Source organism: Leptosomus discolor, chromosome 7 (assembly GCF_034619465.1).
Source record: "Leptosomus discolor isolate bLepDis1 chromosome 7, bLepDis1.hap2, whole genome shotgun sequence".
NCBI lineage: Eukaryota > Metazoa > Chordata > Aves > Leptosomiformes > Leptosomidae > Leptosomus > Leptosomus discolor.
The window spans coordinates 49,260,745-49,278,967 of record NC_141397.1 but is presented as its reverse complement, the minus strand read 5'-3'; the positions used below and the strand labels follow the sequence as shown (position 1 = coordinate 49,278,967).

Sequence of the window (18,223 nt, the reverse complement as noted above, 5' to 3'; positions counted from 1 at the left end):
GCACCATGCCAAGATACTGATTTATTCTTAGTCTGAGGGGATTAATCTCTATCATCACTCTCCTAAACATCTTGGCAAGAATTCCTGCAATGCTTCTGCCCAAATTGTGACCAAGGCCAGGATGCAGACCCTTAATCTATTCTTGATTGGATTTTAAAGATACATTGTTTCAGAAATTTTCTACTTTGCAGCATTCATGAATTACCAAAGATTAGATAATGCTGAATGCAGTATAAAACCGACTGAACGCATGTTTTGTGAAAACCTGATTTCTTCAGAATTCAATAGGCATGTAATTTTCTCTTTTATTAAAAATGAAAATAATTATGTTTATGAATAACAATAATACATCCAGTGTCCCAGCTGTGCCCTATGAATTAACACCTATCTCTGTTGACAAAACTCAGCAGTATAACACAGAAGATGTAAATAAATATAACACCTTTCATGCCCTATCATGTCCAAGTCAACATTCCTTATAGTAGTAAACTTTACATTGGAAGATAGTTTTGCTGTTCTGATTATTCTCCGCCCACCCCCACAGTATTCTATTTTCACTTGTCTGACTTTTTTACATTTGACATTGCAATCTTTTACTAATTCAGACCTTTGCTGCATTCTCTGTAGCCCTCTGTTTTAACTCAATACCTATCACAGGTATTCAATTTATGTCAGGTTATTTCTTCTAGTTTTCTCTTTCATCTCATCTCTCATTCCTCTTCTTCCACTTTGTTGTCTTTATTCTTTCCCTTTATTTCTAATATGACATTTTTATTTAGTTTACCTACTTTTCATTTTCTTCCTATGCTAGTGTGTCTTGCATATAGCCCTGAACAAGTAAAATACAAAGTGCCAGTGTCTCTCACTCCCAGTTAAAACTCTCCCAGATGAACTTTAAACCACGTGCCAACTCTCAGCTCTTTTAATTGGAGCTTCAGTGGGATTGTACCAGAAATAAGAACTAAATATCTTCTCAAGAACAAGATGTTTAAAAAACAGTAAAATCAGTCAAAAATAAGACTCTAGGCTCCTCACTTCTCAGCCAGAGTACTCAGCCAGAATGGGCAAGCCACAAGGTCTGCTGTGGAGATTTGAATGAATCTCATCTGTGACCACTCTAACTACCAGAGCACAAGGTACCTTACTATGGGAACATCTCAATCAATATCTGTAATCAGACCTGATTTTTTAGGGGCAGAAAAAGCCTTAAACACCTTCTACCTCATGAGTACTGTGTCAGAGGCAACAGCGGCTGTATGGCTGCATAACCCTTTTTCTTTCCGAACTCTTCATCTCCCTTCTTTCCTTCCCTTCCACAAATTCAATTTTCTCTTCTCTGAAGGAATTTGATTTATTTCGTCAAGATCTCCATGTCCACAGTTCTTTCTGGACTTCTGATTATGCTCTATTCTGTTCTAGCTCAACCGGTAATTTTGGTAGTTGACTAGCAACAAATTCCAGTTCAAATTATAAGACCTGGAACCCAGGGCTCCTTCCCTAGCGAAGGTGTAGAGCCTTTTAATATGTAATTAACATCTGGACTTCACCATACCATAACCTCATCCATCAAAAGCATCTCTCAGTTTCTTTGTGTCAGTTCTGCCTTACCTTTCCTTAAAATGTGTGTTCATTAGATCATTATCACAACATCCGCATAAACAGAAGAAATAATAGCCTCATATTCATATCTATTTATTTACTGATGGACTGTCATAACTCAGTTCTGAAAGAAGTGAATTACATAATACATACTGCAGACACAAAACAGATTTCATATACAAAAGGAAGAAGGTGCAACATGTGTCAAATTCACAGAAGTCAAATGAGCCGTAGGTTATAGGCCACCAGAGCAGATGTGGAGCGAAGCAGCAATAAACATTACTGCAACATATAAAAGCAGGTCCAGGTCAGGATCAGCAAATTCTTAAGAGAATTATACTCTTCTGTAGACTTTTTTGTCCACTGCTTTCATACAGGAAAAATTCATGTTCGCGTATGAGGAATCTTGTTCCCACAAAAAGAAGCTAGATATACAATGAGTTTGGAAAGAGAAATTAATCAACAACTCTACAGCTTCTGGAAACATTAGTAGTCAAACCAAGGGGGACAGGCCATTTAGAGAGCTCTCTGTGCTTTTAACTAGCCTTCCTCTGGATTGCACTCATTGGCTGCTTGCTACAGCCCACTCCATGGTACATCTATTTCCATGCCTGTCCTTCTCTTTCCCATCTCTAGCCCTGTCCACCCTAGTCCTTCACCTTCTTTCCTTCAGTGTTCTTGTTGTTCTGACCTGACATAGACCTTATCTGCCATCATACTTCTTGCTTAAATGTTTCAACCCTTTTCCCAATCTGTACCTTGCCAAAATGCACTATTAGATATTAAGGGCTTAGAAGAGTGTTCTGCTGCTCGGTTAGGGATTAGTACCATCTCTATTCCACCCTCCACCCTCCCCAGTTGCTAGGGGGAGTCACTAAATTATTGAATTCGATAACAAGGAAACAGATCCCAAGAATAATATTTGGCCTACCTGGTGTATTTGTAAATTCACTGTGACCACCCTTGACATTAACAAAATCATAACAGCTACAGTATGGTTTCTGTCGCCATATAAACTTACTGAAAACTCATTGAAATCAATGTAAAGGTTCCCATATACATGTTGGCTTGGAACTAGACGTTACAGTTTTGAGAATCAGACCGTTGACATTATTATCAGCAGCCAATTTACATGAATGTTAATATATAATATGAAATTATGGTTTTAATATGTTAGATGAAAACATAAGAATTTATAGATAAATTGGCTTAAAATTGCATAAAGAAAAATATTCCCCTTAAAAACTAATCTAATTTGCAGCAAAACAGAAACAAGACAATAATGAAGTACCCACAGAGAACTGGCAATCCCATTCCTAATCCCATCCTGACACTAATTATTCCACTAGTATTGATGTGACGTACTGAGTACAACCAAACTAGCTGTCCTTGACTGTTTCTAATGTATTATTGCAAATTATGACCCTGAGTAAAAGGATGATCCACCTATCTACCTATGCAGCATGCCCCAGAATTATATTGTAGAATGGGAAGCAGCATCTCATTGACTTAAGTCATGTTCTGCTCCCCTTAGAAAGAAGCACAGAAAAGAAAGTAGTGTCATAATTATTAGAATATCGTGATCCCTTTGGGAGTGACATTTTGTTAGACATACACAAATAGCATCTGATCTTGTAGGAGTCAACAGAAGTAATCCCACAATGGCAATTAAATCAAAATATCATTTTATTGATCTCAGAATATAGTGCTTCTCAGCTGCTTAATAAAATTGGAATCATTAATAAAAGCAAATGCTGCACTCTTCCAATGAGTATATAGCAATGAGAAATGTGCTATATAAGCCAATTTGCTCCAGAACTGATTCACAGAGATGACATTTGTGTGCCAAAGAAGCTTTTTAAATTTAAAAAAAAAAAAGTGCTGTTAATTGTAATTTGGTTTGACATGTATTTTTAATATTGGAACTCCATGTTTTATTTAAGTTCTAAAAATGCTTTTCACTTTATTCATTTGTTTATTTTGCAGAGAGCCTCTAACTTGGATAAAAATACAACCAAAGCTGAAAGTGCATGGCTGTTCAGAATGTGGTATGGCTTTGACAATAAGTATCCTTTTCTGTTATAAGCCACAGATTATAGTTACATTACAACCAGCACCTTCAAAATATTTAAGAATCCAAAAATCATTATACTTTAAAAACCAAAAGCATAATTTAACATGTTTGGTCAGGAGAAGAAATTATGAAAGTTCAAAGAAACAGACATAGTGGCTGCCCATGAAGTAAGATAAGTACTATTCTGGGCCTGTGAGAAAACGGAAAAGCTACTGAAAGCAAAAGTGCATTCCAGAGTGAAATGACAATCAAAGAAAAAATCAGCATTTAGTGGTCTAGGACACAGCGTCCTAGAAAGTTCAAAGAAACAGAAGGTCTAGAGAAGCTGAGCAGTGCAGTGGTGGTATATTCCTGACTGAGGCTATGGGCAGTGACAACAAGTGAAGACGCTCTTCCCTACAGTATTATATAGACAATAAGCTTAAATAAATTAACCTTTTTAAATTCCAGGATAGACGTGATCAAACTATTAATTAGATAGACTATAAATTCTGTGATTGGGAAACCAGGAGGTTAGAGACTGAAGCAGCCCAATGGCTGCTGCCTGCATATTCAGAAAGTGGTAGCTACTCAAGAGAAAGTGAAAATAAGACAACACTGGTTTCCCCACACCTCCTACAAACAGATGTACTCATTGTGAAGATATAGGCTCCTAGGACTTCCCTGGAGCTCATCCTTCCTGTTCCCTGGATTCCTGAGCCTTTGTGCTTCTGTGCGTTGTAGTAGAGATCTTGAATATGGGTGTCTGATGCTTTATTCTAGAAAGTCTTTTGCATTTCAAGAAAATATTTTGAGTGACCTCTTTAAAATATTCCTAAGAACATATTCCCAAAGCCAAGGTAGAACCTACACTCTTTGACATCCATGCTGTCACTAATGCCTGTGCAAAGATGCCAAAAGCTACCATTCTAATTTATTGTCATTTTAGACTGACTCTGCAAAGGCTTAGCATATGCTATCAACGAGATCCCAAAATTACAATGACACCCTAAGCCTTTGACAGAGATATACGATGAATATAAGAGAAGCCTAACTGCTAATTTCCATTCATATTGGCTCAGGAGCTGAACAGGCAAAGCTCTACCAAGTAGTCTCTGTTATCCAATAGCACATCTATTGGTCCATTGCCCTGCAAGAGATTAACATTCAGTCTACATATATGTTTTTCTGATACCAGCTGCAGCAAACTAGGGTGAAATATTTCAGCTGATAAAATGCAACACTTTGGGAATACAGCTTCCTCAGAGAGTTCAAATGAAGTTATCCTTCAAAGAGACTTTTGACGGAAAAAACATCTTTTCAGTTAAAAATTAATGTATTGCCCTAATTTATCTACCAGAGCAGTTTTAAGGGCTAAAAAGCACTTAGCATTAAAATGTTTCCCTAGGATAATTCTTCAAGAACACTTAGAAATAGTAGGTGAATGCTGTATAAAGGGGGAAAATATGTTTAAATGTTAATGATGAGCATGAGAATAACTGGCTTTAACTACCACCCAGTCCCACTTGTTTTTCAGAAGGAATAGCCTGTGGTTGTAGTATATCTTAGAAACTGTAAGTCAGAAGGAACAGATGAACAGAGAGGAAAAAAATAATTTAACTGAAGAAAAAAAAAGAGAGAGAAAGCAAAAAAACGTGGAAGGCAAGAACAGGGACAGAGGCACAAATTAAAGACATGAAAGAGACACCAAGGGTAGAGATAGAAAACAAAGGATAGAGGCAGAAGAGAAAGAGAAATCAATATGAAAAAGTCAGACAACACTACATGCAAAATGAAAGGACTGTAAAAGGCATCAGAGGCACTACTTCTCAGAGTTTATCTGTATGGTAGAGATCTTAAACACGAGTGTCTGACGCTTTATTCTAGAAAGTCTAGTTTCCATGTCTTTTGTATTTCAAGAAAATATACTAAGTGATTTTTTAAAAAAATATTCTTTAAAAGAACAAATTTATTCATGAGTGTCAATCTGTCTTCCAGTCAAGTCATAATCTTTCTTTAGAATTCAGATTTTCAGAGATTATAGCCCTGCCATTATCCTAAAATATATTATTACACATACTAGTTCTACATTTTACTAATCCTGAAAATACATGCCCATATACCTGCACAGAATAATGGTTCAACCCACTAATGCTGTGACTCACAGCTCTGAGCATTTGTTTGGTATGACTATTTCTGAACGACATTCTTTTCAGAGAGAGAGAAATTATCCACCCAAACTTTCATTTACCGTTCCCTGCCTAATGTTACAATGTTGTGCTGCTAAATTTAGAAGAAGAAACTGTCATGTAGCACAGTATTTGTGTCCGATACAAGATCGCATAGTGGATTATGATAAAGTTTTCAGAGAAAAGACACAGCAAAATAATAATCTATCTGGTTATATACTTCAACAGCATACAAGACTGTGACATTTCTATAGCCTGACATTTGCTCTTAGGCATTAACCCAAATCTACCCACTCTTCTGGCAATAACATCTCTTATGTCTACTTATTTCACAAGGGAAAAGACAAGAGGGAGGGAATATCTCTGAGGAAATCAAAAAGTTGTGCTGTTCCTTGCTGTCCTTATGAATGATTTCCACTTAGTTCAGTGGTCTTAGGCAATGGCAACATGCCACGCTAGGGTAGAACTATATAAAAAACCCCGAATTTCTGTTTGATAATCGAATTTTATTTTTACTCTGAAAGAAACAGTAGGAGCCTGATCCAGAGCCAGCTGGGTTCAATAAGGGGTGTTTTCTTTAGGCAAGTATCTTTGAATCAGGTTTTGACACATAAGAAAAACATATCGTTCTCTGAAGTCTAGGCTAAGAAACGTTAAAACTGAAATAACAAAAATGAAGAACAGATCATTTAAGTACTTAGAGGTATCCTCTTGGATTTTCATCTCAATAATTTAAACAAGGAAAAAGCAAAATAAAATACTTGGTATCTGACAGCGGGTAAATTCCAGTAAATTTATTTCAACGTCTGTGTTTCACAGATTACAATGCATTATCATTTGAAGCTGCAATATTCTATTTAAGGCTAGTAGAAAAGCGGGGGAATAAACAAAGGTATTTTGAGAATTTATCAGGGGAAAAAAACCCAACATCTATAATGCAGCACTATATACATGGCTTTACATTGTTGATTGTGTTTTTTCAAGGGGGACATAGGTGGAAATTTCGTCCAGCACATAAGTGCAGAGCTTAAACAAATGGTGAGCAAAATTGTCCCATTCGAGAGCACCCCCCAACGAAATTATAACTTTGCTCCCAGCTAGTAGCAATTTGCTTTTAAATCTTCTCAGTTCCAAACCTCTTTACTTGCTTACTCCAGCAAGAATCCTTGGGTTTTGCTTGCCTACTCCCAAGACATTGTGTACCTGACTAGAGTTAGAATCCATTCTCTACATAGGCCTGTATTCCCAGTTAAAGTCCACTGCTAAAAATGAAAGTAAAATTAATATAATAAGTGTCTTCACCTGTTTTTCCAGCTACTTTAGTCTAAATTCATTTCCGGTTTAACATGATTTTATACAAGACTTTTTGTCCACTAAGGCTTTTTTCTCTCTCTGTATTCATCTAATTCTCACTTCCTCATGTAGAGGCATTTTTGCTCTCACTGGCTGCTCTGTAGCATCAGTCAGGAAGATGACTACGCTGTTCTCCCAGCTTCTCATGCTGTATACTGAGAGGAGAAGGAAGGATTTGGGACTGCTGCACTAAAACACAGAAGTGCAAAAATAACTGAAACTGAAGATTAAAAAAAAAAAAAAAAAAAAGAGTATAATGTATGTGCTAAGATGTTTCCATCCATAAACGCTCACTGTCTTCACAATGAGAAGCCTACATTATGTTGCAGGATATGTACTTTAAGAGTACACACTGAAACTTGCATTGAGAAAAAAGTAGTTTCCGTGTAACAGGAAAATGTATACAAGATTACAATAGAAGAAAGCAAGAAGGGAAGGAAGAGGGACAAAGACTTCAAATGCAGGGTAAGTTTCTTTGAATACTTCCTAAGTGTTAAACCACAAGACACAGGCCTTGGGCCCACCTGCAGCCAAGCCTAATCATTTTTTTTCTGGCAATGGGGTGAGGGTGATATTGAGTGTGATGTGGTCCTCCGAAACTAAACAACATGACCAGAGCACTAATGCTGCCGATCTCTGGCACACATGAGGGATGAGAGGGATCAAGAAAGATATGACGAGTCTTCTTAGCTGGCTAGTATAGGTATCATAAGCATTGCAATGGCAGGCCTACTGCATCCTTGATACTGCTTCAACATATCAAATAGCAACATAGCTGTCTAAGTTGCACAGAACTTTGCTTTTTGAGCAGCTCATATGCACACTGCCACAAATATAGTAGTAGGAAAGCTTTCTCCTTCTTCTCAATCTGAGGCACTAACATTCTTACACTGAATAGAAGCAGGAGTCTGGGACAGAGTGAGCCAATTCTCCATAAAGCAACTTCTAAAGTGTTTCTACTTGAACTGCAATTATCCATCATTCAGATGCATTCCTTTTAAGAAAAAAATAAATAAATAAATAAATAAAGGTTGTTTTTGTCCTTTGCACTTACCTGAGATCAATCAGCCAAAAGGAATTGCATTATTTGTGGTTTATCCTCCTTAACTTATCAGGGCACCTATAATTTTATTTCTCCTGTGCTTTGTACATGGGTAAAACAGACATAGTGGCTGCCCATGAAGTAAGATAAGTACTATTCTGGGCCTGTGAGAAAATGGAAAAGCTACTGAAAGCAAAAGTGCATTCCAGGGTGAACTGACAATCAAAGAAAAATTCAGCATTTAGTGGTCTAGGACACAGCATCCTAGTTTTGGACCAGAACCTCATTTTGCTAGAGAGTTTTCAAACAGAGAAAAGGCAATCTTATCTCAGAGATACTTCAGTCTAATTATGAATCAAAGAAGAATCAGATAATGCAATGTAAGCGAATTCAGGTACCGAAGAAACAGTAATGCAGAACTGGCTAGCAGGAAAGGTAGACATCATAGCATAGATGTGCTAACAGAGCAAAAGAAACAGTTTCGCAGGTGTAACAAGAAGATCATAATAAAAGCTGACAGGAAAGCACAAATCTTAGTAAATGAACTATAGTGGATATCATAACATGAACAGGGCACAAGAGCAGCTGACTATATCATAAGGCTTTCTCAAACACTGCAAACTTGAACAGTACAGGATCCCCAGAAGGTACTTCATCATTAGCAAAAATTGCCTCAACTTTGTTCAGAATTCATTCCAACAACACATTTTCAAGCATGTGATCTAGAAAAACTCATTGTTCTTTTTAAGGCACAAATAATCAGTATAGCTGATTTGGTGCTATTTCCTGATCTTTTCCAAGGACACAAGACTGTAGAAACTCTGCAGGCCAACCTAGTAAATTAACATGGCCAATGATTAACCAAAATAAGTAGTGACTCAATTTGTTCTCCATTCACAGCAAGAAACCTGGATAAATAATTCTCAAACAGTTCCACATTGAATATGCAACTAAATCATTCATTTGTAAAGTTTCTCTCATGTCAATTCTTTGAAAATCTCATTCATGTCCAGGTATTTTTACAATGAAAAAAAAATTACTAAACGTGAGTTGAATAACAAGTATGAATATAAAGTTAAATGAAAAAACTCTGGTTTTTTACAATATTTGACATATCATCCTTTTCCCCCTTCCATTGCAGAGACATATGTAAAGATTATTTGTGATAGTTTCTGAATATTTTTAATGCAAAATACAAATCTTTGAACCTACTCTTTCCCCATCATGATCCTGAAGGAAGAAGAGAGCAGCAGAAAAAAAAAACAAACCACAAAATATAATCAAAAGGAGATAAAATTTGAAATTTTTACTATATAGGTTTTTTTCATGCTGGCACTGAGATTCAGTACTTAGCAGAAAGGTCTATTTACATATTTAAAACAAAAAAAAAAGGCAGAAAAAATTAAGGGAGAAAAGGAACTGACAAGGGAAAGCAATAGAAAGATTAGCTTTTTTAGTAGTCTAATTTTATCTCTTGTAGTTATATAAAATGACAGAAAAACCTAAGTTATTCTGGAAAAGGACTTTTTTTTGCAAAGGTTTTACTTCAGTGGTAGTAAAGCTATTCTATCAAATTTCTTGCATTATATCAAATTCCTCAGGTTTTTTTAAAGCCTTCATAGTAGGATGCAGTGCTTTTGCCCTTAAAGAGAAACAGGAACACATGTGGGGGAAACATTATGGGATTTAAAAAAAAAAAAAATCAATGTTCAAAATAATGGTTAAACAGTGCAGGCATGAGACAAGTGGAGAAGGAGAGCATGTCATTATTGTTGCAGTCTGAGAAAAGAGGAAGTATTTTAGCGTGAAAAGAGATTCACAGTAAATTAAAAAAAAACCAAAAAAACAAAAAAAAACACCACAAAAAAAAACCCCAAAACCAACATTTTGTAAGCTGTTACCAAATCCTTGTTGCCATCTATGAGAAACATGCTGGGCAAGGTTCTATTTTCTGTTCTTTGTGTCAAATGGTCATTGATTTTTGTAAGAGTTTTGCATGGCATCTAAGGCAGAACCTGGTGTACTCAGTGTAGAATCACCAGCTTTCCTATTTGACATCCTAGCTCATTTGAAGTAGCATACCTTTTGTTTGTGCTGTTCAAGGCGTTCTCTCAATTTCTGATAACTTCTGATGTCATTTTCTGTCATGTAAAAATATATTAAAATACATTAAAATCTGCAATAGCTAGAAACTACAATCCTCATCCCGCAAGTTCTTAAAATTGTTCCTAGAAGAAATATATCATTTTAATCTTTCCAGTACAAAACAACTCCAAAGCTTATTTTAAAAGTTAAAATCTTTTTTTTTTTTAAATATTTCTGAAGTGTTTCTGAGGCTCGTCAACTGCATAGAAGTCTCATGGCCCACCAGGTAGGTCAGAAAGTTGACTAAAAAAGTAGAGAAGCAGAACAGGAGCCTCTGGATCGCTAAGAAATCCGACTTTTGCCATGGCTCTCAGCAGAGGCTATTAATATACCTTCCACATGGTTCACCAGGGGACAGGGAACAGGTAAAGCTTCTGTGTGCAACACTGCTGAAAGTGACTCCTTTTATTTCAGCAACCTTGCACTTTAGATACAGAGATAACACATCTGAAAAAACTTTGACTAGCTATGACTAACTTTCTTCAGTATATTTTAACAGCTGGCATTAAAGAAGGCCCTTTCTCTGCAAAGCACCACTACATGCTTCATCCCTGCCTGTGGGTGAGTGCTCAGTCCCCCAACCTGAGGAACATTTGCACTGCACCCAAGAGCTGAAACATTCAAGCCATTCCTCACAGATTTACCAAGGGCCGTTTCTTAAGCTATTCAGAAGACCAGTAGATGCCTACAAGTCCCACCAAGAACACATAGCACTTTGTACAACCAAGGCCTCAGTCAGGCAATCCAGCTTACAGAACTGTTTTCTTTTTTTTTCTCTTAATGTTATTTTCAGATGCATGAAGCCATCATATACAGCTGTAGCCTGTTAAAACTAGGCAGCATCAAGATTTACACTTTAGCACAAGAGAAATTCAGCACATATGCTACCAAGACAGAACTAAATACAGAGGATTCCTCTTATAGGCATATTTTATACAGAGGTGCCATATTAATAGCTATTGACTAAGAGCCAAATGTTCTCGCATGGACAGAAACTAGAAAACATGCTACATTTAAAAAAACACCTTCCAGTTCTGTGGCTTACTTCTACCTGCATAGTCTTCTGTTACAGTACCCGTCAAACCAAAATACAGAACTTGGAGTTGATCTAAAGCCTAGTGAAGTAAATGGACTCACAGCCTACTGACCTCAACAAATTATACCTCAAGCTATCATAGTATCTGATTTTACTGATAAGTATTAATTATTATTCTGTGTGAGAGTTTTTTATTTTGCTTTATTTTTCCTCCCCTTCTCACTTCATTGTTATAGCATGCTATAAGTCTGAATGTATAAAGAAGCAGAAGCCTAGGCTTGTATTAGTCCACTCAAGCATGAAATTATAGTTTGTTGGCTGACAATACTTAACAGCACCCAGGAGACCTAAGTATGATATGAGTACTGGAAGCTTATAACACAGATTTAATCAAGCATAACTTAAAACCTTCTTTCAAGTCTCTTATTACTCCATTTACACCTCTGTATGTGCAAAAAGTTACTTTGCATTACATCTAAACTGTTTTTAAATGTTCTTCTGCATGTATACCTTTCACTGTTGCCTTTCCAGTCATTTAGCACATACCAGAAAGCTTGAACATGCATGCAGCACATGCTGCATATGTAATACGATCTATAAATGGCACTTCTTTTACAGCAGCAATTGTTACAGCAAGTTATTGCTAATTATAACATCACCTAAGCAAAAAATTGGTAATTCCTAGTAAGGGTCTGTTATTAATGTTAAATTACAGTGATATTCCTGTAAAAGCTGTGAGACTAAAGGAATTCGGCATGATTAAGTTTATTACCAGGAATGTCAAAGGTCATGTTAATGATTTTCCATTAGAAACTATTTGAATTGAACTCTTTTACAGGAAGCTAATATCTGGATGCAAAACCCTTAAAGTCACTGACATGTTCTAGTGCCTCCAGTAGGTGTGGATGAGGCCCTCAGTACAGGTCTTATCTGGAAGCTTAGTCTGTATGTTGACATTCTTCCCATTTTAGGTGGTTGCTCTGGAAAAAGCACTGTTGATATCCTTAGTTTGTGTGCGCTGTGATAATTTTGAGTTGAGTTAAACTAGTTTAGCACACCCTACACAGCACCACCAATAAGACTGAGGCAAACATGCAAATGTGTGAGGAAAAAAGAAATTGTTTTCCTCTGATTTTAAGAATGCTCTGGCAATCAGTGAATCAAAATAATGCAATTCTTGGCAGCAGAGAAACTCAGAAGCCATTTTCTGTTTTCTGATATTGAAATAGGTGCCTGATTCACTAGAACACATGCATCATCACGTATTCAAATATACCATGAATCAGTCAATCTTGGTAGCAGTTCTTAATTCAGCACTTCTCAAGGAGATGCTAAGGGAAGGTGGCGAGGATAAATCAGAAGAACAATACTGATTTAGGGCTGACTACAAGTTTGCACAAGGTATTGCAGCAGATTATCACATCTTATCAACTTACTTTAACTATTATTAGAGAATGCAAAAGTCCCAAACAGGGGAGGCTGCCTTTCATCTTACGTTATACCACAAGCTTCAAGTACAATAGATGTCAGATTATAGTGCTCATAGGAACAGTCTCTTAATTTAGATGCCTAAAAAAATCCATAGAGCACTTCTGAAAATCAAGGCTCTGGCCTTTCATTTTTTATAAATATAGACCTAGAACTCAGGAAACCTCTTGATTTCTGTAGATTCAAGTCATCCTGGCAGAGGTATTTTCTGTAAAGCTAGCACCATTCCTTCCAGCTGAACACGTTTGTGGGCTTCTCAGTGAAGGCTATTTGACAGAATTTATCATCCTGACCTTTGTGCAGTGTGATGTACTTAGTTACTCATGGTAAATACAGCATTCAGCCTTCTCCTACAGGCCCAGAAGCTGAAGAAATTTTCATGACAGTATTTTTAGGACTTTGTTAGAATGCATCTAGTTGTCATAAACAGAGTCCAGTCTGAAATACAGACAAAGAAAACGAGCTGCAGTTCCAATCACAGCACCAGTTCTACTACTCCAGTATCAACACCATAACCATAATACCTGTTACTCTCCATTTTTAGCAACAGAGATGCATAAGAAGATGTTACGACTTAGAGGGTTTGGTCTGTGACAGAACAGGACAGCACAATTATTTTATGAACCTTGTTACTTCTACTTTTAGAGAAAGAAGCCATTCCTAAAGGTTAATAGTACAGGAATAGGTGGCAGCACAGAACATTTTCAGATGTGTTCTTTGTGGCTTGGTCACAAATGGTCATATAGGTGAGCAGAGGGAGAGGAATAATGACAGATTGTAAAATAATAACTTTAACAATGTGTACATGTAGTTTATCTAAAAGATCATGAAAATAATACCAAAAATTTGCATGTTCAATATCCTGGAGCTGATATTTCAAAAAGCAAGAAATACTGTCACAGAAGGTTAGGAAATGCATACTTAATTACATGAAGGTATGGAATAAGTATTTTGGTCTGATGATTTGGGTCAAAATTTTTTTTAACTTGTGCTATTATACCTGATAAAAGTAGTTTTAATCTGTTACATTTTATGTAAAAATTATTGTAAAAGATGTATTATTTACGCAGTCAATTTTTACAGATTTTTTTGTTGCTGTTGTTCTTTTGTGTAATCGTGTACCAAGAACACAGGTGTGCTATGAATGGTAAAATCTCACTCAAATTCTAGAAAGTTCTTAGCCAGTGATGATGGACTTTGAGCGTTTCGCTGTCTGTTCATTAGAAATTTATAAGGAGTGTTTTATTCAATCTGCTAAGAGCAACCTGGTGATTTTCTGAACTGATTCTTTACCACATTATGGTACTTCAAATATTTAATTTTGGATGCAGAAGTAGGGAAATCCATTGAAAAATGGAGCATTTCTCTACAGTTTTTGAAATATGGAATTTCTTAAAATAACTCACCGACATTGACCATAGTCTCAAAATTTTAAATAGTAAATTGTTATTTATTATATCCTCATTGGCTAAACTTCTACTCAGTACTACCTATTTTAAAGAATAAAAAGCGCCAGCTTTCCAACATCTATAACTAGTTGAAGAAGAGGTTCCTTCCTTGTTTCATTTTGTGTTTGGTACACTGCTAAGGATCTGTGGTCTGAACTCGGAGATGCCTTGAACTGTGATTGTTATACCACTGTAACATCATTAACAAGTGCAGTCTGTTAGTCTTAGTTTATACCAGTACAAGAGAAGCTGTCAATACATACAACCTTCAAGCCTTTCATTAGACATGTCTTTGGCTTCAGTAGCTTGAGACTCTGTTATACTAGCTAAAACAAACCGTCCCTATTCATGTCCACTGTTTCCCCAAACCAGAGGGAAAGAAATTCCCTCCATTCTACATTGATTTAAGTTGGATTCCTTGAGAAGAAAGAATGGGGAAAATAGAGTTTTCCTTAGCTATTGCCCTATCCTACATAGCCTTGGTCATGATACTGCTTATGCTTTCTCATTCTGCGGTGATCAGCTGCCAGGTGGAAAGGGGAAGCACAGCCTTAGAGCATAGAAACATGATTTACACTTTAACTGTTGACAGAGCATCCAAAATTGGTTTGAGGAATTTTGAACGGTAACAACAATCCCTAATATTTTCAATGTAATTAAGATAAGAAGTGAAAGACCCTTCTTTAACAGGGAAGCACAGAAATGCATTTTATTCATAAAAAGCCCAGTATGATTTATTCAAATGTTGAGTCCTCATTAAAGATACAGAATAGTGCATGTCACAAATGGTTAAGGCTTTTTAATTCTTTGTGGATTATTCACTGAAATTTGCATTGCTACACAGCACAAAGTATTTTTGGATTCTGCATAAATAGAATATCTAATATAGAATTATAATGTAATGAAATATGAAATATGCAATAATGCAAGTACCCCTAAAGTGCTTTTCATGTATTGCAGGCACCCAAAAGTTTCAAATGCATAAAAAATTATTATGCTTGCTGCAAAAATGACTGTACGTCAAGTTCATTCACATTTAATTAAAACTCAGATGTAAAAAATACATATCTACAGTCTGCTAAGACACAGTTAAACTACTATTAATATTTGGTATCATGGCAAATATCAGGAACTGGAGTGAATAAAGATGTGATTGTTCTTTAGGATTTGGTCCTTCTAGCTAAACTAGAGACTTACACTTTGTGCTATGCAGAACATGCTATTTGTTAATGATCCATGAAAATGCAGATAAAGCAATTCTGGATCTGATTGTTCCACAGATTGCTACACAAATTTAAAGAGGCAATATAGAGATACAGTTTTTATTTTTAATTATCTGTGATACTCAATTCAATAATACCTTAAATCTTAAAATATAAGGAAAGAATAAAAATAATATGAAAAAATATAGGTGTACATATATATGCAGTCCATATTGAATATAATATTTTTCAACTCTCATTTCCCCAACTTTCATTCTCACTCACAAAATGGTGCAGCCTCAGCAGCAGGCTTCAGTAGAGAAAGCAGGCTGGTCTGTATCTTGCCTGCTGGGATATGCTTTTAGGAAATACAAACAGTTGTTTCAAACCTTCTTGGGCTAAGAGGAACCTGATCGTTCACTTCCCAGATTAGTGCTTTAACACCTAGACTATTATGTAAAAAACAGCCAGTAGATCACCTGGCAGCTGAGTTTTTTTGGTTGAGTTCACTGCTGTCTCAATGAGTTAGGGATGGTACAAGGACACCTAGCTTATCATGTCACTCTAAGAAATAAGGCAGAAATAAAATATCTCTACAACCCTCTCCAAATTACAGTGATACCAAGGTGTCTACCTCTTTGATGTCTCTCTTCCAGATTGCTTCTTAGCATGCATAGGGATATAATCAGGAACCTAAGGAGATTTCTGGCTAATAACACAGGTGATTTGTGGTTTGTTTTTAACAGTGTAAAATGCCAACTCTGCTCATTTTATGGGACTATGCATCTTCACCAGTATTTCCAAGGAATAAAGGATAGCTGAAAATTACATTTATTTTGACTTCTTATATAGTGATAAATACATCTACATCTCTATATCTTTTTGCTTTAGGCTCTGTTGTTACAGATTCAACAAGACAGCCATGTATTTAAGGTGGTGTTTTTACTTTTGCACATAGAAGAGTTAGATCTGACTTTTTAAGCATAAATGTATGGATGCTTACATTAGGGGTGCAACTACAAAACAAGCATTATGTCTTGGACTGCTTTCTCAGTCTTCTTCTATCTATATGTCCACCCTTTGTACAGCACAGAACAATAATCTGTTACCTATTCCAATAATACACAATGTTTTCCTAACAGTAGATACATCTGAGCAAAAAAAACACCTCCTGGATCAAACCTTACCACCCTCAGTCCAGACACATAGCAGTTCTTCCAAGAATGCACAACACCACTTCACCACATAGAGGGGTTTGCAGTAATATCACTACTGAATTGGGTCAGATCATTTGGTTTATTTTAAAACTACAGTTACGCAATTGTGAAAATAGCATACAGGAAAAGTATACAGATGCAAAAATAGCACACACATTCACTGTCACCTTGTATTAGTGTCAATAAAACAACAGGCATATGACAAGGCATAAAGAAAGTTTGGGCTGTGATTTCATGCACAGAGTGGCAGGTCCAATCAATGCAAATGAGCAAAAGTGGCTACATATTCACTAGCAAGCAGGCATATGCTTGCTTTGCCTTGATGTGCGAGGTAATTGCAATCTGAAAGAGACACTGCACATGAGAGCAGTGCCAAGCTGGAGCTATCTCCCGAGTGCACATGGCAAGTAGGTACACTATGAAATACAGCCAGGAAGCTGTAGCAAATAGACATGGATCAGATCAGGTTGGAAGCTCAGGGCAAGTGCATCACAAACGCTCTCTCAGGAGTTCCTCATATGATACATCTGTGACCTGTTCCCATAACCCCTCCCTGAAATGTGTGCAGTTCCCTAGGGTGGGGAGGGGTGTTCCTGCAGCAGAAGCCTCAGCAAGACCTTGCCCCCAAAACCTCCCTGCCCACGGATGTGGAGAAAGGCTGTGAGCTTGTCACTACAGATATTTTCTACTCAATCTTCCAGAGGTAGATAAAAAAGAACATTCACGTTCTGTGGAGCAGTTCATCAGCTGCAAAGCAAATAGCTATGACTCAGTTTATCACAAACAATAACAGAACAGGAATTAGCATTAACAAGCTAATGCTTCTTCTGATTGTGAGGGGGTTTTTTAATCTTGTTTCTAATTAATTTTGACAGATTGAATTAAAATGCTTATTTGCTTTGCATTTGAAGTGCATGGGGCCCTTCCTGATTTCCTCTCATAAGATTATATGCTATCAGCACCACCCTTTGTGAGCCCTTTTTCTTTTGGACACTGGAGAGGAAGACTAAGTCCTTATTTCTATTTATTAAATATTTTTGATCTGTTAAGAGGCTTCTGTTTTTCAGCAAGGACCTCCTGCCTGCTTTGTTTGTTTTAATTTTTCAGATGTAGAAGTTTTACTTTAACTTGGATATTAATGCATAAACTCCCATTTTGACTGTGGAGCCCCCTCGCTATATTCTTTTTTAAAAGCCTTCCTGTGTTAGCTCCTGCTGAAGTACCAGAGGAATAGACCTCTCATCCTTCTCTGTACTTTCTGTCAAAACACTTGCAAGAAACCTTTTTGAGTTTTCAGCTCAGCTAGAATTAACAAGAGAAGACTGATTTCCTATGGTATGCATTCCTCCTCCTGACAGAGTCAAGGAGACAGGCTGCTTCAGGAGAGAAATTACTTTTCTTGCATTCTTTTCTCCTTCTGATATATGAACAAATCTCATTATCATTAATTT

At 36.6% G+C, this 18,223-nt stretch overlaps 1 protein-coding gene across 1 annotated transcript in view; it reads left to right on the top strand.

Annotated features, from left to right (window-relative positions):
- SLC9A9 (solute carrier family 9 member A9) overlaps positions 1–18,223 on the top strand; it is a 209,440-nt gene that overhangs the window by 151,511 nt on the left and 39,706 nt on the right. The window contains exon 14 of the mRNA XM_086468065.1: positions 3,586–3,665. Within this exon, the coding sequence (XP_086324191.1) occupies positions 3,586–3,665 (80 nt within the window). The remainder of the gene's footprint in view (positions 1–3,585; positions 3,666–18,223) is intronic.